At 38.5% G+C, this 27,684-nt stretch overlaps 2 protein-coding genes across 2 annotated transcripts in view; one reads left to right on the top strand and one right to left on the bottom strand.

Annotated features, from left to right (window-relative positions):
- The window catches only part of GYS2 (glycogen synthase 2), a 61,146-nt gene extending 44,587 nt beyond the window's left edge, over window positions 1–16,559 (top strand). Inside the window, exons 12-16 of the mRNA XM_032159794.2 lie at window positions 6,685–6,811; window positions 10,891–10,986; window positions 12,910–13,073; window positions 14,145–14,225; window positions 16,338–16,559. Of these exons, the coding sequence (XP_032015685.1) occupies window positions 6,685–6,811; window positions 10,891–10,986; window positions 12,910–13,073; window positions 14,145–14,225; window positions 16,338–16,559 (690 nt within the window). The remainder of the gene's footprint in view (window positions 1–6,684; window positions 6,812–10,890; window positions 10,987–12,909; window positions 13,074–14,144; window positions 14,226–16,337) is intronic.
- Window positions 16,560–20,862: 4,303 nt separating this feature from the next.
- Window positions 20,863–26,945, bottom strand: SPX (spexin hormone). Its single transcript, XM_032158994.2, has 5 exons — window positions 26,865–26,945; window positions 26,639–26,696; window positions 26,042–26,104; window positions 24,746–24,829; window positions 20,863–22,681 (listed from the first exon to the last, which is right to left on the bottom strand). Exons 2-5 carry the CDS (start codon window positions 26,658–26,660, stop codon window positions 22,623–22,625), a joined length of 228 nt encoding a protein of 75 aa, XP_032014885.2. The 5' UTR covers window positions 26,661–26,696; window positions 26,865–26,945; the 3' UTR covers window positions 20,863–22,622.
- Window positions 26,946–27,684: the final 739 nt, after the last annotated feature.

Raw genomic sequence — 27,684 nt, 5'->3', positions numbered from 1 at the left:
GAACTAGAAATACCATTTGACCCAGCCATCCCATTACTGGGTATATACCCAAAGGACTATAAATCATGCTGCTATAAAGACACATGCACACGTATGTTTATTGTGGCACTATTCACAATAGCAAAGAGTTGGAACCAACCCAAATGTCCAACAACAATAGACTGGATTAAGAAAATGTGGCACATATACACCATGGAATACTATGCAGCCATAAAAAATGATGAGTTCATGTCCTTTGTAGGGACATGGATGAAACTGGAAAACATCATTCTCAGTAAACTATCGCAAGGACAAAAAACCAAACACCGCATGTTCTCACTCATAGGTGGGAATTGAACAATGAGAACTCATGGACACAGGAAGGGGAACATCACACTCCGGGGACTGTTGTGGGGTGGGGGGAGGGGGGAGAGACAGCATTAGGAGATATACCTAATGCTAAATGACGAGTTAATGGGTGCAGGAAATCAACATGGCACATGGATACATATGTAACAAACCTGCACATTGTGCACATGTACCCTAAAACCTAAAGTATAATTAAAAAAAAAAAAAAAGAAATTAAAAAAAAAAAAGAGATGACATGTTAGCTAGATCTTGATTAATGATCTGGAATTCGTCATGCAAATAACAGGAAAGGGGACTCACCAGGCAGAGAAAAAAAGTAGAGGAGAAGGCACAGAGATATCAAAGCACATGATGTTCATAGGGTGAGTGGAGATGAAAGTTTGTCTCATAATTTATGTCTACACAGTTAAACTCATGAATATTTTGAGATGTTCATTTATTATCATAAGGCAGCCACAGACACACACACAAAATAAATGTACAGCACCTTCCTGACATTTACTATATACTCAGAGCACTGAGAGAAACTCCCATCAATGAAGAATTAGGTATTATATTTTATTAACAATTCTTTAAAGATTTGTCAATAACTTAGGCCTGTGCTGATTTAAGTACCTATTTAATCACCTGCTTAAAGAACTCTATAGAGTGGTTCTAAACTCTGAGTGCATTGATTAGTTTTTGATATGAATATCATTTGATTCAGCAAACATTGCAGATCATTTTGAATTTGAATTTATTTATCATTTTGCCTTAGCTACGTAGTGTGGTGAGGAAAGCCCAGGCTGAAAATTTCATGTCTCAGCTCTGGGCTGCCATGGTGTAAAAATAAACTAACTTCCTGAGACCTTACTTCTGTCCTGGAATAAATAAAGAGTCAGACAAGTCTTTGTCTCTGTTTCTTGTTTTTTTTTTCCTACTGATCTAGGTAGGGCCTGCTGTGAGCCAGGAGCTTTCTTGGGGGCTTTTGTATACAGGATCTCATTTAATCCTCTTTATAACCTTCAGCTGACCTCTAATATCCCTTCCTCATCCCTGGGCTTCTGCAATTGGCTGGTTTAGGGCCAGAACAGCTGTTTTCTTATTTTAGTTATGCTGTCATTCTGTTTGGCTGGGAGCAAAACAAATGAACCATGGTGTTTTCATGTTCCAAAATGGGCTTTGGAGAGTGCAACTTTTCCTAAGCTTGGAAACGCTAAAGTAGACACAATGCTTTTCAAATCCCCCTTTCTTGTTCTTTGCCAAGAGAGTACAACAGGTTGCCAATTTGATGATTGCCCAGATACAGTATCTGTGTCTTTTGTCTTTTTTTGTAATGAGCTACTTTGCACATAATAGGAACTCAAATCATGTTCTGTGAATGAAAATATTGTATTCACTTTTACTTTGCCATTTTGTAATTTCTGTGATTGAATTCTTAAGTACTGGGGTTTGCATATCATTTTATTCTTAAGTTTAACTTATCTCCTACTTACGGATCTGCTGAGATATAATTAATGTTTGTAATGTCCTTGAGGATCCAAGGGGTAAATCTCTCCAATAAAACGAGATTTCAGACTTTTTTTTAACTTTAATCCTTGGCATATGATAAGACTATAAAGTGATAAAATCAATTTAAAATTGATAATTCAATGGCCTTCTTTATGTCTTATCTTCTTTACCAATTGCACAATGCCACTAAGATTAAATGAGGAATATGTATATTTATAATATATAAAATATTACACAAATATAACAGTAATTGTTACATATCCAAGTTAGGGTTTTTCTTCAACGTAATCTCTTCCGAAGAATGTATACTTATTATTTCATGAATAAACATGAGAAGTGTAGTGTGCTTGTGTAAAAATAGTTTGTCTTCTCTGTCTTTTTTTTTTCTTTTTTTTTTTAAATGGAGTCTCACTCTCTCGCCCAGGCTGGAGTGCAGTGGCACGATCTCCACTCACTGCAACCTCTGCCTCCCAGGTTCAAGGCGATTCTCCTGCTCCAGCCGAGTAGCTGGGACTACAAGTGCACACCACGCCCGGCTGAATTTTGTATTTTTAGTAGAGATGGGGGTTTCATCATGTTCGCCAGGCTGGTCTCGAACTCCTGACCTCAGGTGATCTACCTGCCTCGGCCTCCCAAAGTGCTGGGATTACAGGAGAGAGCCACGGCACCCAGCCTGTCTTCTTTTTCTTTATCTTTCCTTTTCCTTCCAGAACAATTCAGTTCTAAAGCCATTTGTTGGGCAACACAGGGTAGGTATCTGCACTAGAACAGGGAGGGTGCTGTGGAAGTCCAGAGAAAGGCATCAGAGTCCAAGCAGTTTGAGAAATGTCTACACAAAGAGGAGCAGCCTAAAGCAGTGTCAGAGCCAGAATGGAGAGAGGAGGGCATCCGTGCATGTGAGGGAGTGTATGGAGAAAGATTAGTTACACAGAAGAAGATTGACCTAATAAGTAGCAAATTAAAGGTAGCAAAAACCAGGGGTGTGTGTGTGTGTGTGTGTTCTTTATCTCTGTCTACTCAGAGCACCTGGGGGAAGTAATAGGCCAGTGACAATGAGCACACCTAGTAGCCAGGTCTTGATTGCTAAATACCATTTGCTACTAAAGGGAACCAGGGCTGCCTTTAGAATTGGCTGATTTTAGAACTGTGTAAAGTACAAAATGAGCCTGGAACTTCTTGTGTCAAAAATCAAAGAAATGCTCAAGGGACAATGAAGCCTTGTTAAATATATACAGAAACAAACTTGAAGGAGCTCCCACTGGCCAAATCATGGACAATTTGAGTGTCAAAATAAATAAAGATAGTAAGGAATTAGGGTGCATCGAATGACATAAGGAACCAGAAGTCCAATACAAATATTAATTAAAAGTTTAATTAGGAATGAGAGATTTACACAGCTTCAAAATAACTGCCTCAATACTTGTTAATAACAAAGAGTAAAAAGAATAACTCTATAGTGGAGAAGCCCAAAAGGCTTGGCCTTAATCAAGAGATCAAAATAAACATCATCATTAATGAAAAAAATAGAAAACTTTTACCACCTGATTAAAATGCAATGAAAACAACACAGTGCCACTTCTGTGATATATCTGCCAAAGATGTGTAAACTAAATCTAATTATGAAGAAGCATAAGACAAACCCGCATTGAGGGACATACGTCAAAATAAATAGATTATAGTCTTCAAAAATACCAAAATCAGAAAAGCCAAAAAAGCCCGTTAACTTTCCCAAATCGAAGGACTCTAGAGGGATGTGACAACTAAATGTAATATGTAATTCTGAACTGGATCCTTTGGTTTAAAAATCACTGTTTGAATCATCAGAAAAACTTAAATGAGGTTTAAGAATTATACGGTAGTGATGGATGAATGTTAATTTCCTGACTTTTATTTTTGTGTAAGATTATGTAAGAATGTTCTTGTTTGTGTATTTCCCACAATACAGTTTATGAATGGTTCTGAAAATATATGAATTCCCTTCATATTGTACTTGGAACTTTCTGTAAATGTGGGATTCTCAATACTTTTATATCAGATATCACTTATTTTCAATAACCCCTTAGGTATGGGTGAGGCTGAGAGATTAATAATAGCTCAGTGATAACTGTAGTAAGTGGGAGAAATGGGATAATTCATTCACACAGTTAGCAAGTTAAATAGCTATTCTAGTCACAATTTTCCAGTTATAGCCCTGCTCTCATCATTAGTAATATTTTGTGCCACTCACAATGTAATGGCTATAGATACAACACATTTTAAGGCTAAACCTGAACTATTAATAGTTTTCCATTACTTTCTTGAGTCCAGAAATCAATACACAGTAAATCAAGCCATGATTTGTAGTATTTGCCTATTTTCATTCTAAGAAAACTCTCACTGCCACCAAGGCCATTGTCAAGCTACCAATGCGATGTCACTGAATTAAAAGACGGAGAAAATAGTAGGAAACAGAAGGATACAATAGCATGTTGGGCAAAATATGTGCCCCTCCCCCCAAAAAAGTGCTGGGCAAAATAGCACATTGTGCAAATTAATGGACTATATAGAATTCACAATAAGGAGTATTGCATATATACATTTTTAATAGACTTTATTTTTAGAGCAGTTTTAGGTTCACAGCAAAATTGAACAGAAAGTACAGAATGTCCATGCTCTTGTTTCTGCCTTTCCAGTGTGGGCCAAGAATTGGCTCACACAAGTGCACAAGAGCCAGTAGTTAAATGTTCAGAAGCTTTGTGAGCCAATTTTAAATACAGCTATTGCTAAAATTAAATTATATAAATTTAAAAATAAGTCAACTATATTAAATGAAAGGTAATGCTCAAAATTCATCACATCCTAATTATTTACTGCATATTAATATGACCTATGCACTTGAGACTCTTTATATCTGTCAGATCTTTGTGGTGCAAATGCATTATAATGATGTGCTACTGCTTTCCCTGTCTCTGAATTCAGCGGCATCATATTGGTAGCTTAAAAATGGCCTTGGTGGTAGTGGGAGTATTTATAGAATGAAAATAGGCAAACACTACAAATCATGGCTTCATTTGCTGAGTATTGATTTCTGGATCTGTAGCCTGTACATTGTGAGTGGCAAAAAAATATTTTCTCCATGTTCAAAAACTAATATCTGACCAAGCAAAGAATTCACTTGCATTATTGATGAACTCGTGAAGTTCCAACAAATGTCTCTGTTATTTCAGCTCCTTCAACTCATTAGCAAAGGAAATCAACCAACATTTATGTCAGAGCTACATTCAGCCATCAATTGAAACCATAAATTGGTTATGAGTACAAAATTTTGGAAAAATAAAAATAGTAAATTGTGAGAATTAATTGGCTATATGGAATTCACAATAAGGAGTATTGTATATAACCACTTTTAATGGAGTTTGCTTTTTAGAACAGTTTTAGGTTCACAGCAAAATCGAACAGAAAGTGCAGTGTCCATTTGCTCTCTGCCCCTTCGCATGCATAGACTCCCCCATTATCAGCATCCCCCAAAGTGGTATATTTGTTCCAATAGATGAACCTACACTGACACATAATTACCACCCAAGATCCATACTTTGTATTAGGATTCACTCTTGGTGTTATACATTCTATGGGTTTTGACAAATGTATTCATCATCATAGTGTGATACAGAATAGTTTCACTGCCCTAAAAATTGTCTATACTCTGCCTATTCATCCCTCCCTCACCCCTGACGCCTGGAAACCACTGATCTTTTTACTGGTTCCAAAGTTTTACTTTTCCCAGATTGTCACACAGTTGAAATCATACATCATGTAGCATTTTCAGATGAGCTGCTTTCACTTAGTAGTATGCATTTACGTTTCCTCTATTTATTTTCATGGCTTGATAGCTCATTTCTTTTTAGCACTAAATAATATTCCATTGTCTGGATGTACCACAATTTATGTATTCATTCACCTACTGAAGGACATCTGTGTTGCTTCCAAGTTTTGGCAATTATGAATAAAGTTGTTATAAACATCTACATGTTATAACATCTTTTGTCATTTGGTAACTGTATATACATCATTTATCTCATTAAAAATTACAACAAATTTATGTACTAATATATATTTATACTTCACTGTCTGGGTTCTTAAATATTTACCAGCACACTACTGCTTATAAGCCATGGTAAACACTTTGGCTTTTACTCTGAGTAAAATGAGAAGCCACTGAACAACTTTGAGCAAAGGAATGACTGACATTTTTAAAGGATCAATCCAGTTGTGTTGAATAGAGACCCTAGTGGAACAGAAGGAAGCAGGCAAGTATGTTAGGAGGTGATGGCCTCTAGTTGATAGAGGATGGTGGTTTGCATGAAGTCCTCTAGCATGATTTAATCTAGATGGCATTCCTAGAACATCTTCCCTGTCCCTTAGCTCCATTTCACTTGAATAACTCATGCTTAAGGCATGTAAGAGTGATCTGTTACATAGCCCCCTCTTCCCTGCTCCAGTTGGGAACAAATTGATAAAAAGACAAGAGCAATTAGATAACCAAATATAACGTTTATTGCATGTCAAACCTGGACTGTAGGATATAGTTTAGTGTGAGAGCAAAAATGAGCACGCTAACTGCTTATCCTTCAATCTAAGCCTTGGAACCTGAGGGAAAGTTAAATATGCAGCGTAGACACTTTTACAGAATGGAGAGAGGAGAACAAACCACTAAGGCTTTTTTCTTTTTCTTTTGTCTTATCTCTTTTTTCTTTCTGAATCTAGAACATAAGAATTCTATAGTACAGTACTGAAATAACCAAATTGTAGGAGATTTTTCACTTGCTTCTTTTTCTTTTTTTTTAAATTAGAATTTTCCTTTTTTAGGTGATTTTGCACCCAGAGTTTCTATCCTCCACCAGTCCCTTACTACCCATGGACTATGAAGAGTTTGTTAGAGGTTGTCATCTTGGAGTATTTCCATCATACTATGAACCCTGGGGTTATACTCCAGGTATGTGTCATGTATAGAGTGTGGAATGTTTTGGATTTTGTTAGTATATTATTTTATGTGCATATATATAATATTCAAAGTTGATATTAAATTTATAGCAAGATTTCAATTCTTCAGTTTTAAAAAAGTTTGGTTGGATTTATCTCAGGGATTAATTTATGGTTTGTAGATGATTACATAAGAATAAGGATGAAGATTATGTAAGTATACCAGGGTTTGGGCACATTTTAGGAGGTATGTGAGATATTGCCTCATTGAATTCCGAAGAAAAAGGAATGTGTTATAAAGGTTGTATGTTATTTAGCTATCTCTATCTGCCCCATTTATTAGTGTGAAGGAGAAATTGACTGTAAGTAGGATTAACAAATAATAGTCTAGCAATGTTGTTCTTTAAAAATTATTTTAGAATAGTTCTTTTTAAAATTTAATGAACGTATTTAATATGTAATAGGTAACACAGTCACATGGTTAGGGAAACAAATATAAAAAGGTGTACAGTGAAAAGTCTTCTTCACATTCTTGTGCCTCAAAATAAAAGGTACTAAGAGAGATTAGCAATTCAGTGGTATTGTCAACAATGACATCGTTCCATTCAGAAACTCCTCCTTCTTCACCCTCCTTTGTTATTTTATTTTATTTTTTAACAGATGGTAGATTCTCAGGTTTACTATGTATTTTTCCTTTCTGGACTGAACTGGCATGGTTGCCATTAGCATCAAGAGCGATCAATTTGTATTTGTACTGAAATGTCTAATTAAAACGGAAACCAATACTTCTTTTTTTTTTCTTTCTTTTGAGACGGAGTCTCGCTCTGTTGCCCAGGCTGGAGTGCAGTGGTGCGATCTCAGCTTACTGCAAACTCTGCCTCCCGGGTTCACACCATTCTCCTGTCTCAGCCTCCCAAGTAGCTGGGACTACAGGCGCCTGCCACCATGCCCAGCTAATTTTTTTGTGTGTTTTAGTAGAGACGGGGTTTCACCGTGTTAGCCAGGATGGTCTCGATCTCCTGACCTTGTGATCCACCTGCCTCGGCCGGTGCTAGGATAGGCGTGAGCCACCGCGTCCGGCCACAAATACTTTAAATACATGCCAATGCAAAGAATACAATAATAACTTTTCCATCTCTTATTAATAATCAGAGATTTTTCTGCCCAATGTAAATAAAATTTCACTTGTGATTTTATTATTATTTATTTTATTTTATTATTATATTTTATTATTATTTATTTGAGACAGAATCTCACTCTGTCGCCCAGGCTGGAGTGCAGTGGCACGATCCCGGCTCACTGCAACCTCCGCCTCCTGGGTTCAAGAGATTCTCGTGCCTCAGCCTCCTGAGTAGCTGGAATTACAGGCACACGCCACCACGCCTGGCTAATTTTTGTGTTTTTAGTAGAGACGGGTTTCATCATGTTGGCCAGGCTGGTCTCAAACTTTTGGCCTCAACTGATCCACCTGCCTCGGCTTTCCAAAGTGCTGGGATTATAGGCATGAGCCATCACACCCGGCCTCTTCACTTGTGATTTTTAAAAAGTTCAGAAAACATTTTTATTTATAATTGAGATAGTAAATGTTGCCTTTTGTATCTCAATGTTATCATTGATATAAAGCTCAAGTGAGGAGCAGCAGAGGCCAAGGTAGGGGGGGAATAATAGGCTGAATTATCAAAAGGAAGAATTTTTTCTATTATTTGCATCTTTATCCTAGAATTAAAATACAGAATTTAAAATTCTACAAAAATAGGATCCTGTATTATTTACAGCAGGAACAACATGAGGGCTGGGTATGTTTGGTCATAAGGTCCTATTCTATTGTTCTAGCTTCACCAAGCATAATTTGCCAGCAGCTATAAAAACTTTAAATTCTCTTGGGGAAAATAGACAAAGGATTGTCTTGAAACATGACATAGAAAATATTTGTATCTAACTCCTCCAGGTATCTCTCTTGCAGATCTAAAAATGGCCTACTTTTGTGAAGGTGGTGTCTTCTTACTTATGAAATGTCCACATAAATATCTCAAATTGCTTGTAATATACTATCTATCTTTTGAGATACATAAAGCACACGTTTCACTGATGAACTTAACACTTTGTTTTTGACCTTGTTCTTATTTCTAGTAAAACAATTTACTGTTGGAAGTATCATGGATAGAGGAGCATACAACCAAATGCATGCGTGACTGAGGCAATATGGGAAGTCCTTTCTGTCAGGTCAAGAAAATGTTATAGAACTAACAGCTGACTGTCCACCAAAGTGTCATTTTATAGGGCAAAGTTAAACTTAACAACCCAAAATGATAGAAGAGATATATCTACTGTTTTAAGATAAAGGCCAAAGAAGATGTTACAAAGGATATTATAAATAGACAAATAAGGGAGTTTGTGGAATAGTCCATAGTGAATGAGTCATGCTGTGTTTTACATTAACCAAAGGGAGCTGGTCACTCTTCCCCTAACCTATAGTTACAGAAAGAATGCGACTTCTGGTGGTATACATTTAACATTAGCATATTAGATAACTCTCTAATATTTTTAGAATAATCTTTTTACGTGTTACTAGATCTAACTCAGTCTAGAAAGTATTCATCAAAATGTGCTTTCAGAGAGCCAAACAAATACAAGCACTTATTTCATTAAATTAATTCCATGAACATATACTAAACTTCATGGGTGCCTGGAATTTTACTACACAGTGAATAGATGGCCATTTAATAAACATTAAGGGTCTGTGAACTTTCATGGCATTGTAGACAAAATTTTGTATACATATGTGTATAAGAATATTTCTCTTCATCATCCTCAGCAAACTAACACAGGAACAGAAAACCAAACACCGCATGTTCTCACTCATAAGTGGGAGTTGAACAATGAGAACACATGGACACAGGGAGGGGAACATTACACACCAGGGCCTGTCGGGTTGTGGGGTGAGGTGAGGGAGAGCATTAGGACAAACACCTAATGCATGCAGGGCTTAAAACCTAGACAGTGGGTTGATAGGTGCAGCAAACCACCATGGCACGTGTATACTTATGTAACAAACCTGCACGTTCAGCACATGTGTCCCAGAACTTAAAGTAAAATTTTTAAAAAAACAAAATAAGAGATGCTCTCCAACTCCCAACTCCCATAGAAGGTGGAGCTGAGTCCAGGAGGAAGTCTGAGGAAATAAAACTGTGTAAAAAGAAAAAAAAGAAGAATATTTCTGAAGAGGAGTTCCAAAATGTTCATCAGACTCTCAAAAGGGCTGATAGTCCCCATCCCACTTTCCTCCTCTGCACCACCCACCACTAAAATTAGAAAACCACAACTCCATAGCTATACAGCTAAACCAAGAGGAAACATTTGCAGAGCAAGAGATAAGGTTGCTGTCTAAATTGTATTACTTCATGGGTAATGGGAAGATCTTTTTTTCATCCATCTCCACTCACCAACCAAGGGTAATTCCATTATCAAATATAAATTCCTAAAAATGCAGACATCCTTGAGACTAGTAAAAATTTTAGGACATATCAGTTATTTCCTTGAAAACAGATTTTGATTAAAAGGTGAGGGAGGACTGAAAGAGATCATCCATTTATTGAGCTCCTGAGACAGTGGAAGGAATATGTGCCAAGGAGATTTAAATGGGGGAAGAAGCTGGTCGCATCCAAATCACATTTAACCTACCCCATAAACTTGCCAAGTACTTAGAAACACAGGCTAGAAAGAAGCAAAAAAACCCAGCTGGGATTGAAGCTGCAGTGGACCCTGGCAGTTCTGCACAAGGGTTCTGCAGCCAGGTGCTTGACTTCAAGTCCCAGCTATACCACGAACTCTGGCTTTGTGAAGGTGGGAAAGTTATTAATTTCTCTGTGCCTCAATTTCTTCAGCTGTAAAATGGGGATAATGATGGCCCCATTTCACAGGGTTGTTGAGAGATTAAATAAGTTAGTGAGACATGTCAAGAGTTTAGTGTTGTGACTGACACAAAGTGAACATTGCTATTATTAGGAGGACTAGGGCCTTTTCCTCCTCTGAGTGCATACAAGGATATAGGTGCTGGTCTGAAGCCAAGCTTTGGTCTATTTCCCCTGGCAGCTGAATGCACTGTGATGGGTATCCCCAGTGTGACCACGAATCTCTCCGGGTTTGGCTGTTTCATGCAAGAGCACGTGGCTGATCCTACTGCTTACGGTGAGGTTTTTCATCATTAACCCATCCTGGGGAGACATGACCTCTAACCAAACAAAGCACAGGGTCTTTACAGAGCCTAACTCTAAAGCTATCCTGATAATTAAACTAATGTTTTTATATTTCTTGTTTAATTAAAAGTCAATTTAGGCTGGGCACAGTGGCTCATGCCTGTAATCCCAGCATTTTGGGAGGCCGAGGTGGGTGGATCACTTGAGGTCAGGGGTTCGAGACCAGCATGGCCAACATGGCAAAATCCCGTCTCTACTAAAAATACAAAAAAATTAGCCAAGTATGGTGGCACACACCTGTAATTCCAGCTACTCCAGAGGCTGAGGCACGATAGTCACTTGAACCTGGGAGGCGGAGGAGGTAGTGAGCTGAGATCGTGCTGCTGCACTCCTGCCTGGGTGACAGAGCCTCAGGCTATCTCAAAAAAAAAAAAAAAGTAGATTTATAAATAGAATTATGTCCTTTGCAGCAACATGGATGCAGCTGGAGGTCATTATCTTAAGTGAATTAATGCGGGAACAGATAACCAAATACCACATGTTCCCACTTACAAGTGGGAGCTAAACATTGAATACACATAGACACAAAGATGGGAACAATAGACATCTGGGGACTGCTTGAATGGGGAGTGGAGGAAGGGGCGTGGGTTGAAAGACTACCTACCAGGCACTATGTTAATCACCTAGACGATGGGATCATTTGTATACCAAGCCTCAGCAATATGAAATGTACCCATCTAACGAATGTGCACGTGTACCCCAGAACCTAAACTAAAAGTGGAGAAAAAAAAGTAGCTTTAAATATGTGGCCCACAGATAACATAAGAATGCTATTAATATTAATATATTGCCCATGAGACAAACTGCAAAAGGAGTGCAAAACTTGGACAAACTTTGTCCTTTACTTTTTTCCCCCCTGAATTTTGATCCCTTCTACTGCCTAGAAATGACATTACAATAACCATGGTCTTAGAGTGCATATATTGGTCATTAGATAGTACATATATTATTATTATTATTATTGTTATTGTTATTGTTATTATTTTAAAGACTCATGCCAAGTTAGCAAAGTTCACCTAAATTGTTTAAGATGGCAGAATAATTTGCATACCATTATCTCTCTGCTCATATTCCCTAGCAGCAAGAAAAGTTAGAATGGGATATATTCTCTGCCTGTACATTGCCAATTCCCTGGGTCATATATTTTTTCGTTTGTTTGTTTGGAAACACGGTCTCACTCTGTTGCCCAGGCTGGAGTGCAGTGGCCTGATCCTGGCTCACTGCAGTCTCCACATTTCTGGCTCAGGTGATTCTCCTGCCTCAACCTCCCGAGTAGCTGGGGCTACAGGCGAACACCACCACACCTGGCTAAATTTTGTATGTAGAGATGGGATTTCCCCAGGTTGCCCAGGTTGATCTTGAACTCCTGGGCTCCAGGAATCCACCCACCTCTGCCTCCCAAACTGCTGGGATTACAAGTGTGAGCTACCAAGCCCCGGCCTTCCCTCGTTCTTTTATAGGTGTACTGTTGCTCTTTCCTCAGGCTAGATCTGGGGTTTTCAGCCTCAGCTGCACAGTGGGAACACTGGGGAACCTAAAAGGCACAGACATGCAGGCCCCGCCCTGGAAATTCTGGTTAGTGAGCAACCCCATGGAGGATCACTGATCCAGCATATCCCTAGACTGCCAGAGTTTTTTTCAGCAAGATCCACTTTGTTGACTGTATGTCGGTGATGGTTGTAAACCATTAGAAGGGAATTAGGGCCTGAGAAAAGAATAAAGTGGGGGTAATTCCTGAGTCGGACTAGATAATGCATAGGTTTTTGATGGAACCAAAGAGTTAGTAAATCACAGGAGAACAAATGTTTAAGGTTAGTCCTACTTTTACTTGTGCTTTGGCTTTTGTGTTCTTCAGGTATTTACATCGTTGACAGGCGGTTCCGTTCTCCAGATGATTCTTGCAATCAGCTGACTAAGTTTCTCTATGGATTTTGCAAACAGTCACGCCGCCAAAGGATTATCCAGAGGAACAGAACTGAGAGGCTCTCAGATCTTCTGGATTGGAGATACTTAGGCAGAGTAAGCAAGTTTTGATAAACACAGCAGACCACTTAAAAAATTCCACTGGACTATAAACATGTTGATTCTAGTCATAATCTCTAAAGTTAATCCAATATTTTAATTGTTAAAATCTCAGTGTCTCCATGTACTTTTTAAAATTTAATGAGTTTACAAAGTCCTAAATGTATTTCTTCATGTTTAGTTTGAGTCTATTCATAATAGCAAGTCCATCAGGATGTAGCACTGATCTTACTAGCTATTCCATTGTCACTGCCTCACTTGATGTGTTACTGGTATAAGGAAACATTTTATGAAGTTGAAGAAAACATCAAGAGAAAAGTCCCTACTTTGTTTCTCTCTAGAGAAATAGGGTAGTCATATTTCTCAACTGTAGTGAGTAATGGGAATAATACGGTTTTTCAAAATGATGAGTACAGGAAATACCTCCTCTCAATCATGCAATAGGTTTATAAACACCTCGATGCTCACATAGCTTAGCAGTGGTGATTTGATAATAAATGAATTGACTCTGCCTTCACATAATGTGTCTGTTTGCACAGTGCTGAACACTCTTGGCTGAATGATAGATGCTGCCATTTGCTGAGTATCTGCACACACAAATGCCAGTGCTCATTACAACCTGGATGATTAATTTTACTATCTCCATCTTGCAATGAAGATAGATACACTAGGCTTTTAGAAGTGATGTTTCTTGCCTAAGGTCTGAAGCAGGATTTACACCCAATTTATCTGAATATTCAGGTCCTATCTTTTTTCCATGCCACACTGCTTCTCTGTGGAATGAAACCAGTGTTTTCAGTCACCTTAATGCTCAATTCAGAGCCCAATATGACCAGTATGGGCATTCTTCCCCAGCATTTTATAGTATTACTTTGCCTATGGGTTGAAAAATAGTAAAACTATAAACTGTAATTTTTTTCCTGAGTCTCAAACTTAGAGTGCATAGATTCTGTCACTTTAAAAAATACATACGTTTCAGAACTAGGAGAATAAGGCCTTATTTAATAACTTGATTATTGAGATATCTAAGGGTTTTTATTAACCTGTGATTTGGCTTTCTATCAATAGTATTACCAGCATGCCAGGCACCTGACATTAAGCAGAGCTTTTCCAGATAAATTCCATGTGGAACCAGCATCACCACCAACGGTAAATATTCAATGTATTTTTTTGAAAGCTATATTTCTTTTTATAAGCTTAAATAATACATTTAAATTTGGAAGTAGCTATGCACACAAGCTATGATACTTTTTCATAATGTTGAATCAAACCAAAGGAGAGAGAGCGGAACTCACAAATCAGACTGTCTTAAAGCTCTCAAGACAGTTAATTCATCTCATTGGAGAAGCATCTCTGAATTAAAAGTTTCTCTGCCTTAATGCTTAAAATGGTTATGATGGACATTTACTCTTTGGGGAGTTGTTCAAAAACAAACTGGACTGCTTTAATCGAAAGTGAATTTGCTCTCCAAGGACGTGTTTAAATATAGGGTGACCGCTTGGCAAGAGTAAAATAGAGTAAGTTCAGCACCCCAGGAGGAATTGAACTAGATGAGCATTTATGTTCCATTCATCAATGCCCACCGGGGTGTCTTCTTCTAAAATCCAACTAGACATTTATGTTCATAAGACTGCTATAGGCCACTTTTGTCATCAGATTCACTTAGCAGGAAGAAGACATGAGGTGCCACTTGAAGCAGGGTAGCGTCAGGCATTTCTCTTTAGTGGGATTAGTCCTTGCAGTAGTCTACACAGCGATCCAAGAGCTAAACATCTTTGGCCCCCTACACATTAGGTGACAGCTTAGGTGCAAGGAGATAAGACCCATACCATTGCAAATGAGATCACCTTAGCTTAGTAGCTCCATGCCCCACAGGAGCCTCTATCTCTCGTAAATCCCTGCAAACCAGCTTTCATGCTCCCTGCAAGGAATATGCCCAATTATGAGTCATCTTATAAGAGTCATTCAGAGATTCCCAAACACTCTGGCTCCTCATCAAGTATTTATAGATCTTTCAGTTCAGATATAATTTCTCAATCAGGGGTCACTGTTACCATAAGCAACTATCCCTAATAACATGACTTATATTCCACCTATATCAGGTTTCCAGAGGAACAGATCTAGAAAGTTAACCTGAAGTAAAATTTGCCCATAAAAAAGGTGATAAGTTTTTCTTAAACCCTAAGGCTACAAATTCTGACTTTCATGTTTATGATTCTAGCATTCAGAGTAGATTGCTTAGCTTATTCAGAGGTGGTCATTCCACTTAATGATAATTCAGCAATATTCATCCATTTATCTTCTTATCTACTTATTTATCCAGTTATTATCTCTAATAAGCATTGAGCACCTACTTCAAGCTAGGTCTGAAGTGCAGAACTCAGTTATTTTGTTGTGTTGCTAACAGGTAAAGTATCTGAACCTTAAAATGACTGTACATGCATGACATGATAATAATGTATAAAGTAATTGAAATACAGAGTGACGAGTGCTATAGCACTTTTACACATCTGTCTCCCCATTCAATCACATGCACTCCAATCATGTTTTTTCATCTGGTTTCTTTAGTGGCATCGTTGTGCCTGATACATAATTAGTGCTCAGTGTGTGTTTATCCAATAAGTTATCTCAGTATCTCAAGTAGAAGGGCAAATTAATTAAAGTCTAGTGATATTTTCTCATTAACTGAAATAACAGCACCTGGTGGAATTGTAGGGTCAGTTAAGTGACCTGACTTCCAGGATGCCTTCCAGTGGTGGCCATCCATGGCATTTCCAGGCTATCCACATCCAAAAGCTTTGTTGAACAAATTTGAGACTTAGAGACTAACAGTATCAGCCGTGTAAGGTGGCAGTTGACATTAAAGTTTCTGGAGTCATCACAGACCTGGTACAAATCTTTGCTCTGCCATTTATGTGCGGTGGATGTTGGGCAAGTTACTTGACCCCTCTAACCCTCCATTTTCTTCTGTACTGAAAAAAAACATATTTATCAGAGTGTTGTTAAAAGGTGAGATGATAATAATATGTGTATAACACCTAGCACATTTCAGTACTTAATAAAGAATAGCTATAGCTATATATTGAATGAATCCCTCTTGAGATTGGTGGTATCAAAATCAAAATGAATCAAAGTTTAATAGCACCCAGACTACAAAAGATAGATAACTACTTAAAAAATTGATAGTGCATGCATAGTATTTACATCATTGAAAACCAAGAAATTGTTATGATGTTTATGTCTTATTTTTGTCTTTGGCAGACAGAAGGATTTAAATATCCCAGGCCTTCCTCAGTACCACCTTCTCCTTCAGGGTCTCAGTCCTCCAGTCCTCAGAGCAGTGATGTGGAAGACGAAGTGGAGGATGAGAGATACGATGAGGAAGAGGAGGCTGAAAGGGATCGGTTAAATATCAAGTCACCATTTTCACTGAGCCACGTTCCTCATGGGAAGAAAAAGCTGCATGGTGAATATAAGAACTGAATTCTACATGTGCTGAGAAGAGCTAATTTAAAAAAGCAAAGTAAGACTAATTATTTAAAATAAAAATGCCACAAATTTCATTTTCTCCTTCTAAGTATTACAATGGAGTTTATTCTCTGCCTAAAAAGTGGAAGAAATTGAGTGAATGACAATTTTGTAATCTAGAATAAGATCCAAGTTATTTTCCCCAACTCTTGTTTCCCCCATAAAGTTAGGCATGAGGAGGAGCACTCATTAAAGGCAGAAGATGGAAAAGTGTTTTTAAAATGGTGAATTTAAGTGGTAAGGATTTTCTCTTACTCTTTATTTTTAAATTATCATCATAATCCTTTGCTTACTATTTATGCAGCTTCTCTACCCCACCACACAAATTTCCCATTTCCCCCCTTGAAAACCTTGATCTTACCCATGAATGTGCACTACGTACATATTTTAAATAGCTAGGTTTTTACTGATTTTTTTCATTTTTCACATTCATCAGAACCATGATTTAGATGTAGTTTTGCAGAGACAAAATCCATGAATGCATAGCTATCCTAAGTCCATATTTTGATGCATATTAATGCACATTTATGTCACTTTTGAAATCTAGAATTGATGTTGTAATTAATGTAAGATATTACCATGTGCATGGTACCACCATCTTACTGTAACATTGTTTCTATTGTTTAAATAGAAAGTCTTTTTTTTTTTTTTTTTTTTTTTTTGAGATGGAGTCTCGCTCTGTCGCCCAGGCTGGAGTGCAGTGACGCAATCTCGGCTCACTGCAAGCTCCGCCTCCTGGGTTCACGCCATTCTCCTGCCTCAGCCTCTCCGAGTAGCTGGGACTACAGGCGTCCGCCACCACGCCCGCCTAATTTTTTTTTTTTTTTTGTATTTTTAGTAGAGACGGGGTTTCACCGTGGTCTCGATCCCCTGACCTCGTGATCCGCCTGCCTCAGCCTCCCACAGTGCTGGGATTACAAGCGTGAGCCACCGCGCCCGGCCTAGAAAGTCTTTTTTAAAATTTGGTCAATCTTCATAGATGATAAGTTGTTAAATCCAAGTAAATAAATACATTAATATTTAATAACTTAACTTTCACTGATAATGCCCTGTTTCTTCATAGATAAGTTGTTAAATCTAAGTAAGTAAATACTTTAATATTTAATAACAACTTTCACTGATAACGCCTTGCTTAAAAATTGTTTAGACATTTGAATAACGTGGGAAGCAGCTGTTATGAGTAATTCCTAGGGAAGCTATCTTTTTAAAAAATAGTTAGAAAAAAAATAGAACATCTATTCAGTTGTAATAATGACAATGTCTCTTAACATATTCTGTGATGTGCATAGAGCCATAGTTGAATGATTATTAATTTAGCCGATTTATGTTTTAAGTGTAATTAAGTCTAAATTGGCAACAAAACAAAAACAAAAATCACACTCTTGGATTGCTTTTTTTCTAACTAAGTAGTTATTCACTGTGAGTTCCATTTAACTCACAGTGAGTTCCTTTATTGACATATCAATTGGCCTTGTTCTGAAGAGGCTCTAAAAAAGTTTTGATCTTCTCAGTGCTGGATTATTGATCACAAAAATGGAGTAGCAGCAATGACAAGGTGTCAGATGGTTCAAGACCATTGGAAAACTGTAATCCAGCCCTCCTATTGCTCCATTAACTAGAAAAAAGTAGAAAACTGTTGGATACAAGCAGCAAATCAGACCAAAATGGAAGATAGCTGGAAATTTGCTTTACTTAGATGTCCAGAAAGAAGAGAAATAATTGACCTAAAATCTAAACTTTGACAAATGCCCTGTGGATGCCAATTAACCGAGCATCTGCAGAGCAGTTTGAAATGCTCTGTACTGGAGAGTAGAAAAAATATGAGATGGAATTATATTGTAGGCTCATTCGCTGAAGTACCAGAAAGATCTTGTGATAAATGAGGATTCATTGTTACAATAACCATGAAAATGTATCCCTAGTAAACTAGCTTAACGTGTCTATTCAAATGATACTCTTGATTGGTAACTGGTTGCTTGACTGTTATTGAAAACATGCCTACACAGTAAAATACCTGAAGATGTAGGTGCTTTTTGTTCAATGAAATAATAATTTGATGATAATAAGTGTGTACAAATGATAGGGCACATGGAATTTAACTGACCTGCAAACACCTGGCTTTGACAGTGTGTGTAGGAATCACCTTCAATCCTGTACTTGGTCCCCTATTTAGACAGCTGCTGCCAGGTGACTCCATCCCTCCACTCTAGTCATTTCTTCATCCTTTTCCCCAAGGCTGACAAAAGCTGGTGAGGAGAAGCAAATATGATTGTTACTAGAAGGCTCTTGTCTAGTACAGTGCCTTGTGCATAATAGTTGCATAGATAAATGGTCTTATTGGGAGACATAGAAGTTCAAAAAATTGTTGCTTTTAAAGAATGTATGTATTTATAAGTTGAAGGACAGAAATGATAGAAAAAGTGTGTGGTGCCTGATCAGCTGAGAGAAAGACCTGTTTTATGGATTGTACCACCTTCTATGGTTTGAATGTTTGTGTGCCCCCCCAAATTCATATATAGGTGCTCCTCAACTTACAATGGGACTGTGTTTGGATAAACCCACCGATATTTTCTTATTTCCTTCCTTCCTTCCTTTCTCTTTCTTTCTTCTTTCTTTCTCTTTCTTTCCTTTCTCTCTCTCTTTCTCTCTCTCTCTTTCTTTGTTTTTCTTTCTTCTTTTTCTTTTTTTTTTTTTTTGACACAGTCTTGCTCTGTCACCCAGGCTGGAGTGCAGTGGTGTGATCTTGGCTCACTGCAACCTCCACTTCCCAGGCTCAAGCAATTCTGGTGCCGCAGCCTCCCAAGTAGCTCAGACCACAGGCATGTGCCACCACACCTGGCTAATTTTTGTATTTTCTTTTTAGTAGAGACAGGGTGTTGGCATATTGGTCAGGCTGGTCTTTGAACTTCTGGCCTCAAGTGATGTGCCCACCTTGGCCTCCCAAAGTGCTGGGATTACAGGCATGAGCCACCTTGCCTGGCCAACCCACTGATATTTTTAATTTATAATGGGCCTATCAGAATATAAATCCATAGTAAGTCAAGGAGTGTACTGTGTATTGCCTTCATCCCATCATAAAGTTGAAAAATCATAAATCGAACCATCGTAAGTTGGGCCCGTCTGTATTGAAATCCTAATCCCCAATGTGATGGTATCCACAAAGGAGGCAGAGCCTTTCGGAAGTGATTAGATCACGTGGGCAGAGCCCTCATGAATAGGATTACAGCCCTTATAAAAGAGGTCCCAGAGAGCTGCCTTGCCCTTTCCACCACATGAGGACACAGCAATAAAGGGCCATCCATGAGAAATGGGCCTTCTACCAGACACTGATTCTGTTGACACCTTGATCTTGAACTTCTCAGGCTCCAGAATTGTGAGAAACAAATTTCTGTTGTTTATAGGCCACACGGTTTGTGGTATTTTGTTTTAGCAGCCTGAACTGATCAAGACACTACCGTCTCTTCCATGGTAGGAGTTAGAGTGAACAGAACTGGTTTTACATATGCAGATGAGAACATAAATGTTACAGGCATTATACTAATAGTTTTCCAGGGTACAAGGAAGACTCAGGAGAGGGACTAGTTAAGTCTACTTAGCGAGGTCCAAAGAGTCTTCATTGAATGAGCCCAAATGTCTATGAGTAATATGGGCGATAAAATGGCCCATTTCACACAGTGGTTGTGAGGATCAAATCAAATTAAAAATGAGCTGTTTCTAAAGGAATTTACAGCCCAGTATGAAGCGACTGAACAGAATGAAGTTACATTCCCAACTTCCCTTTCTTTGTGGTCAAGATAAAATGATGTAATTCAAGGTTGTAAGATACACATTTTCATTTATCATAACCAGGTAAAGAAGAAATGCAAGCTGGATGCTAATCTGAACAAGCCAGACCCACTTCGCCTTCTTCTCTCCTCTCTTAGGAACACAATGATGGTATTGAGGGAGCGAAGGCAACTACTGGAAAACAAAGAATAATTAAGAGCCCAGGATGGAGGCCAGATAGCCGAGGCAGGCCATAGAGGCAAAAAAGAGAAGGGCAATGAGAACTGTGCAGAAACTGGCTGAAAGCCCTCCCTGCAGATCGAGGTATTCTAGTGCATGTATCTGCTGAAGGCAGAAAATTCCCAATTTTAAAACATAAGCCATATAATGTGAAGGTTTTCTGATCTATGATCACTTGTTCATTTTGGTTCTTTAAAAATCTAGAAATAAACAGAATATAGACACCATAAGAGAGTTGGAAAGTTATAGAAAATTGGGAAGAGGGACCTTTTAATTAATCAGCATATTTGTACATAAGAACATTCAAGGAATTTGAGTACTTAGAATACTTGGAGCTATATTTTAACAGCTATTGATCATTGAGACAGCTTTTAAAACAATGGTTAGTATGACATTTTTGAGATTGTTCTGGTTAGTTGTAGGAAGAATTATTTCATAAGATAGATGTTAAAAGTGTTCTTTGAATACACATACTATTTGAATAGTCAGTTTGTACAAGTTTATGTCTGATGGATAAATAATTTTTAATGTCCCACCCCTCCTAATGGTGAAGTGGTTAGGACTCTGTATAAATAAAGAACAATGCTTTTGGAAAAAATTTTCACTAAATCGGATGTAAGCACTACCTAGTAAGTCTACTTTCAAACCAAATCATAATTAATGACAGGTGCCTATTATAATGCCATACAGATATTTTAATGCTCACAAGTTATTTTTTGACAGAGATCAACATTACATTAACTTGAATTTAGTTTCATTATTAAATTAGGAAACAAGATACAGATAAATCTTATAAGCAGAGTTCTGATTACTTAACACAGTGAAATTGCAATTCCAAGTTACAGAGACATTCACATAAAGATATTCTTGAGCTACTAAATAATGGCTAAATACTGATGACAATAAGAATTAATACTTTCCACTTATGACATTTGTCAATAACAACTCTGATTAGGTAAAAAATAATCAACATGATGGTCATATTATAATTCTAAATAAATACATTATTATGTTTGCCACAGGAGTATGTGTGCATGCGTGTGTGGGTGTATGTGCGTGTGTGTGTATTCAGATGGTACTGAACTCAAGTTGGCTTTTAAAAAGGAGGAGATCAGGCATATTACTGTGCACTTACATTATCAGAGTGATTTATGTAATGCTATGATGTCAAATAAAACCTAGAGTCTAGTCAATTAGAGTAAGCAGAGTACTTGAATCTGTTGAGTCTGTTTGGTCATGGAAAATGAGTTACCTCTAACAAAACTGGCTTGTTCCCTTCTTCCAATACGTAAACAACAGAGTGTGTCTCCAGCTGCTTATTTCCCAGTAACTTTTAGATTTCTAAACTGAATGCAGGGTAATTCCCAAAGAGCACAAAGGGAGCTCTGAGCTCTGGATTTTTGGCAAACCTTCTACCTCAATGACTGTCTCCTCTCAGCAACCACACTGAAGTGTTCCTGTCACAGGGCTTCTCCCCAGTCATCCAATTTATCTTCTTAATTGATCACTCCTGGATAAGCTATAGAGAGTCATACTCTCCTATTTCCCATCCTGCCATGTTTCTCACCTTCCCCCCATCTTCTTGGGGATGGGATAAAAGGAAAACAGAGAAGGAGAATTTCTGCTGAGTGAAAACAAAATGCAAGTGGGTAACAAAATGAAAAAAAAAAACACACACATAACTAAGATCAAGACAGGTACTGGCTATAGTTAAAAGGAAAGAATACTTTAGTCTTCAGCCTTATAATTATAAATATTCTAAGAAACTCAAGAGTAAGACACAAGGTGATCTAAAAACATTTTTGGCCATCTAAACAGGACCTGAAGCAATGAAAGAAGAAGATGATGTTCTCAGCTAAGCATCCTATATATATATTTTGTTTCTGAAAGAATAAAACTATCTGTGTGTGTTCTTAAGATTATGAACAGAATAAAAGGGTCCAAAGGTTTTATTCACATGGTTCATGTTTTCAAAGAGAATAGAACTATAATTAAACATAATCTAGTATATTTTCACCAGTTAAGCAGACTGTCTTCCAGGAATCTGGTTTGATCAAAGTTTTTTTCTTCATCTGTAAGAAGAAAAACTGTTTAAAATAAATATACACTCTGTGTTTTAATAGAGGAAAAGGTAAGACAAAGAGAATCTCAGGAAATAAACATTAAGCCTTCTAAGCTATGTTAACTCATGGACTCTGCTACTGAAAATGTAAACAATATGGGTTTTGATTTGTTCAGTTTAAAATCTTTTCTTCTCAGCTTGGGACACATTGCGGAATTCATATTTTACATCTGAACCTCTATAATGACTGAAACTACAGTATGGTATATCTGGTAAAAATCTCAAAAGCCATGTGTCTTGCTCTCACAGATCGACTTATGTCTAAAATGCCCACCATCAAAATAATTCACTTGCATCAAAGGACTGTCTCTTTATATTTCCTGTTAAAATGGATCTTACTCGGGAAAGATGACATGGGAACACATTTGCAAATGTTCTTTTATTAGGGGAGCTAGAGTTCTGGGGAGGAAATGAGATAAAAAGAAGAGGCACTCGTTTGCTGGGTGGAATCGCGAAAATTTAGAGCATGAGGTATCACATCTGAGGTGAGGATACTTAAAGAGTTAGACAATAGCAGGTTCCTGGGACTCTAAAAATAGGCTAGAATGACTAAAAGTTACAATAAGGTAGGGAGAAGGAGCGGCCAGGGGCAAAGTGCATCTACTAATTTCTTCTAAGATCACCTCTAGATAAAAGCACATTCTTTCAGTTAGTTGCAATATAATTTGAATGTTTGGGTTACATCTTAACCTGAATTTCTGGCACACTTTAAACCATTGCAGAAAATGGGCTTCTCTTTAAAGGGAAGGAAGAAAGCAAAGCAAAACAAAACAAAACCAGAACTGCATCCCTGTATAAATTCCACTGAAACCGTAATTCACTAAATAAGAGCCTTCTAAATAATATTGAGGTAGTATAGAATAAAAATACTAAAGAAGACTAGTGATTTATCAGTATCTGATAAATCATATGGGAATCGAAAACTTTTCTATCAATTTAGACTAATAAAATTAGTGATTTTGTCTTCAGAGACAATCCACTTAGAAATCTTCAATAATTAAAAAAAATATATATTTATTTTCCAAAAAAGACTTGAGATGGGGACCTTTTATCACATCCTTTCCTCGAATTGCTAATGAAGATACCTCTCCTCTTTAAAATTAGCTCTTTCTTGTCCATTATAGGTCACTTTCCTTTCTGGCTCTGCACATCTTCCCAATAATCAAATCTAAAATGTCACTATTAACCAATCTCCATCAGAGCTCTTTTCGTACTGACTTCAAAAATCGCTGGGTTCCATGTCTTGGGTTTTAAAAAAAAACACCTTGGACACAGCATCCTCTACCCATTATTCAACTATTTCACACCTTTTCACTGCAAGAGTTTTGAGAGTCATGCCAGCTCTCCAGAGCCTCAGACCTTCTTTCTCTTAACTTTGCAGTTTACTTTCTTGTATCACATTCTGTAAACAAAGTTTCAGATATGGAATAGCAGCAGCAAGCTGTGTCACTGGGCAGGAGGTGGGGGGAAGTCCTGTGACACACTGTTTAATGTCCCCTGAGTTCTGTATTCTTACTAACCATTCTGCTATAGTAAACATTCTGATGGTTTCCATCCCTGGAAAGTTTCAAGAGGAGAATGATCAGTAGCATCAACTACTGAATGAATTCTGGGATACTCTCTTATTCTGATTTTCCTCTTACCTTTCTGCTTGCTCCTTTTAATGTCCCTTTACTGGTACTGCTTCCCCCCATTTCCCTTGATTTTTGGGTGTTTTATTGTCTTCCCTTTTCCCACTACATCTAAGCCCTAGAAGGTATCTCCATTCTCATGATTTCAACTTTTATTAACTGGCTCTGAAGTTCCTGTTTTCAAACTTGACCAATCATCAGAATAATGTGGAAGAACTTCTTAAGGACAGAGATTCTTGGGCCTCACTCAAGCAGTACAGAGTTAGAATCTCTGGGCCAAAGGCCAAGAAATTCTGGGGGAGGGGTGTCGCACTCAACACAGAATCCCGAAAGTAAGCAAAGCTGTTCTGTTATGCAGGTGAAAGAGGCCACTATGCTAGTACCTTCTGGTGATTTCTGAAGGGACGCCAGTAAGATGGTTGCTGCCTCTGGCATAGTTAGTAGTCGGGGATTTGGGCTTCGTCTTTCTGCAGAAACAAAAATGTATACAGATTCTGTGAGCATTTATATATTCATGTAGATAAGTCCTATTCTAACATGCAGCAATACTGGAAAAACCTCTGTGAAATAGATTTTGACCCCTCAACAAAGGACTACTTACGCAGAAGACTAATTTTTTATAAATGGAAACATGTCACAATTGCCTTGGAAATGACTTACAATTGGTTACCTCAAGTTTGCAAACAGGGTATGGAAGAGAATTTTAAACTATATGCCAAAGAGAATTTTAGATAATAATTTAACCCTTGTGGCCGAATATAAGGTAATTATTTGACCGAAGGAGTATCTGCCAAGAATTCAAAGTTATTTCAGATCTAAGTTGAAAAAAAGACAAATTGTTCTGATTCAGCACAAAACACGATTTCTAATTTTGGGCAACTGAAGTTGAGAAACGAATCTTAACCTCATAAAATAAATAAGCTCAATTACACAGCATGTTTGAAGAGCCTAAACAAAAATTTAAGCATCTACTATGTGTTCAACAGTGTCCGGTATTTTTCCAAGTAAGTATACTTTTTAATTTTAGTATTTCAATCTTTACAATTTCATTGAATTGTATTGTTACTTGTTAATACAATACAATGGAAAGGTTTATCATGAAAAAGAACAGTCCCTGGTCCCATCCTTAACTGCCCGCATGTTACTCTTGATTTTGAACCTTTGATAGTTCTTTGTAGTAAAACAGAAGCATACATTTGAAGTTCCTAGGTAAGTTCTTATTTTAATAATAACAGCGTTTAAGAGGAGGCTGAGTAAAGCTGCATAAACGCGCAGATACATTTCTAGAAGCATTTGCATAGTTCTTCCTATCTCGCCTTACCCCTCTGAGCTGAACCTCAGGCCCTAACTCCCTGGGGTCCTCTGCACACCCTGGCAGCCAGAGGGCTGGCTGAACAGCCGCAAGCCAATAAGGCTTGGGGAGCCGCAGCGCCAGCCTCGGCCGCCCTTGCCACCATTGGCGCGGGGCTGGACGCGCAAGCTCCCAGTTCCGGCGCTCGGCATTGAGCCGCTGCTGCCAACCCGGGCTGCGCTCGGGCGGACTGTAACTGAGGGCGCCTCAGAGCCGCGTCTTTCCGGTGAGGAGACGCTTTCTTTCGGCACCAGCGCGGAGGAAGCCCTGCCCGCCCCATCCTATTCCAAAAACGCGGGACTAGCGCCCTTCACCCTTGGTCACTCACCCGGCAGTGGCCTGTCGGAGAGGTCCTTTCTCCGGCTCTGGTCGGAGATGAAGCGGCGACCCTCTGCGAAAACGAGACCCGGGGCTCAGCGTCCGCCCGGCCCGGGACAACCCGGGCTTAAACCTCAGCTCCTCCCGACACAGCGCAGTCCCCGGTCGTGGGGAGGGGGCAGGTTGCTGCAGGTTAGGGTCGCGCGGGGCTGCCAAGTTTCCAGCGCTCCCAGCGCAACCCCGGGCTGAGCCAGGAGCCCTGGAGACCTGGAGGAAAGCCCCGCGCCTGACCGGACGCCGCAAGGGCGCTTTGGCGCGGAGGTCGGGTTAGTGCGATATTTCCCAGGCAACCCGAGTCCCCATTTGGACCAAGACAAGCAACCCTCCAGTTTTGGATGGATAATTTCTAATAAGGATGGAGGATTTCCAATAATCAGGGACTCTTCCCCTCTCCCACCCCTCCCTCACCTACCGGTCTCTTTGATGGCCTCGATGATTTAAGGGAATAAACTCGACATTATTCTCTCTCCATAACTCTCCATCTATCTGTTCATGACTCCTAAGGGTCTTCCGTTATTGTAGGAAGAGCAAAATATTTGGAACTTACGTGCCCCTTTCAGGTAGAGCATAGCTTGAGGAGTCCAGTTCCTTCTCTCCAACAGTCTCTATAGCCCGGGAGAAGGGAAGAGCAGTTAATAAAACATTGCAGCTCAGTCCTCTATTACAGCAAAATGAAGAAAAAAGAAGAGAATAAAACAAGAAGGAAGAAAGAAAGAGCAGAGTGGACACACAGTGCGCATTGTTTTAAAATTTTTTATTTTGCATTTGATTACCTGCGGAGCGCAGCTGGAGTTTCCCAGGAAAACAAACACCAGGAAAAGAGCCAAGGTTGTTGCTGCCAGACTTCTGAGTCCCTATATGAAGCGATCAACCAGAAAGGGTCATTTCTCTGCCAATAGGATCTTCTGCTTCCTTCCTTGACGCCTGGACACTTACAGACCCCTTACTTCTTGCAATATTCTGTTTTAATACTCAGTTTTCTGGAGGTGTTTTCCTCCTACCTTCTAGTTAATTCACAAAGAGTCCACTTGAAAAAACATATTTAGAAACATATTATTTGTATTACTTCACCCAAATGAAGAATAAGTAAATATGTGAATTTTTTTCTTAGTAAAATCAAATGATTCTGTTATTCTAAAGGCCTATCGTTCAAATAGCCTTTAAACTCTAAAATCCTTATTAAACATGAAATAGGTAAAATGCTATAAAGCGTTTTAAAAAATAGCTAAGAAGTCTCAAGTTAATAAAGCCTTTGCTTACCTTCATGTTCTGCATCTTTTCAGAACCCTGAAATAACTATAATTTTATCTGTGAGTTTTCGACTCTTACTCTGAAATTGGAGCTTTTAAAATCTTGGTGTTAAGGACATCTCCCCATCTGGAGTAGATTCTGGGAGTCCACAGGGACATCTTGTCAGTCTTCAAGCAAGATTGAGAATCTGATGACTCCTCCAGGGAGCTTCATTGCAGGAAGTAGAGGAATGATCGATGGGCAGAAATTATTTGTTTAAATACTGATTGCATCACCCAGGAGACATTCAGAATGTGTCAGCATCATTGGCCTTGCTTTTCCTACTAGCTGCCCAAAGTCGTG

Source organism: Hylobates moloch, unplaced genomic scaffold, assembly GCF_009828535.3.
Source record: "Hylobates moloch isolate HMO894 unplaced genomic scaffold, HMol_V3 SCAFFOLD_8, whole genome shotgun sequence".
In the NCBI taxonomy this organism is placed as follows: Eukaryota; Metazoa; Chordata; class Mammalia; order Primates; family Hylobatidae; genus Hylobates; species Hylobates moloch.
The sequence above is the reverse complement of the archived record's forward strand: the minus strand, read 5'-3'. Positions and strand labels throughout refer to the sequence as shown.

What these genes read in the sequence shown, in the direction of transcription:
- SPX (XM_032158994.2), bottom strand. Translation starts at nt 26,660, where the DNA reads ATGCTCTACCTGAAAGGGGCAC. An exon ending in GCTCTACCTGAAAGGGGCAC is followed by an intron (nt 26,105 to 26,638) that starts GTAAGTTCCAAA and finishes TCGTTTTCGCAG; the next exon opens with AGGGTCGCCGCTTCATCTCC. An exon ending in CCTTCAGAAATCACCAGAAG is followed by an intron (nt 22,682 to 24,745) that starts GTACTAGCATAG and finishes TTCTTCTTACAG; the next exon opens with ATGAAGAAAAAAACTTTGAT.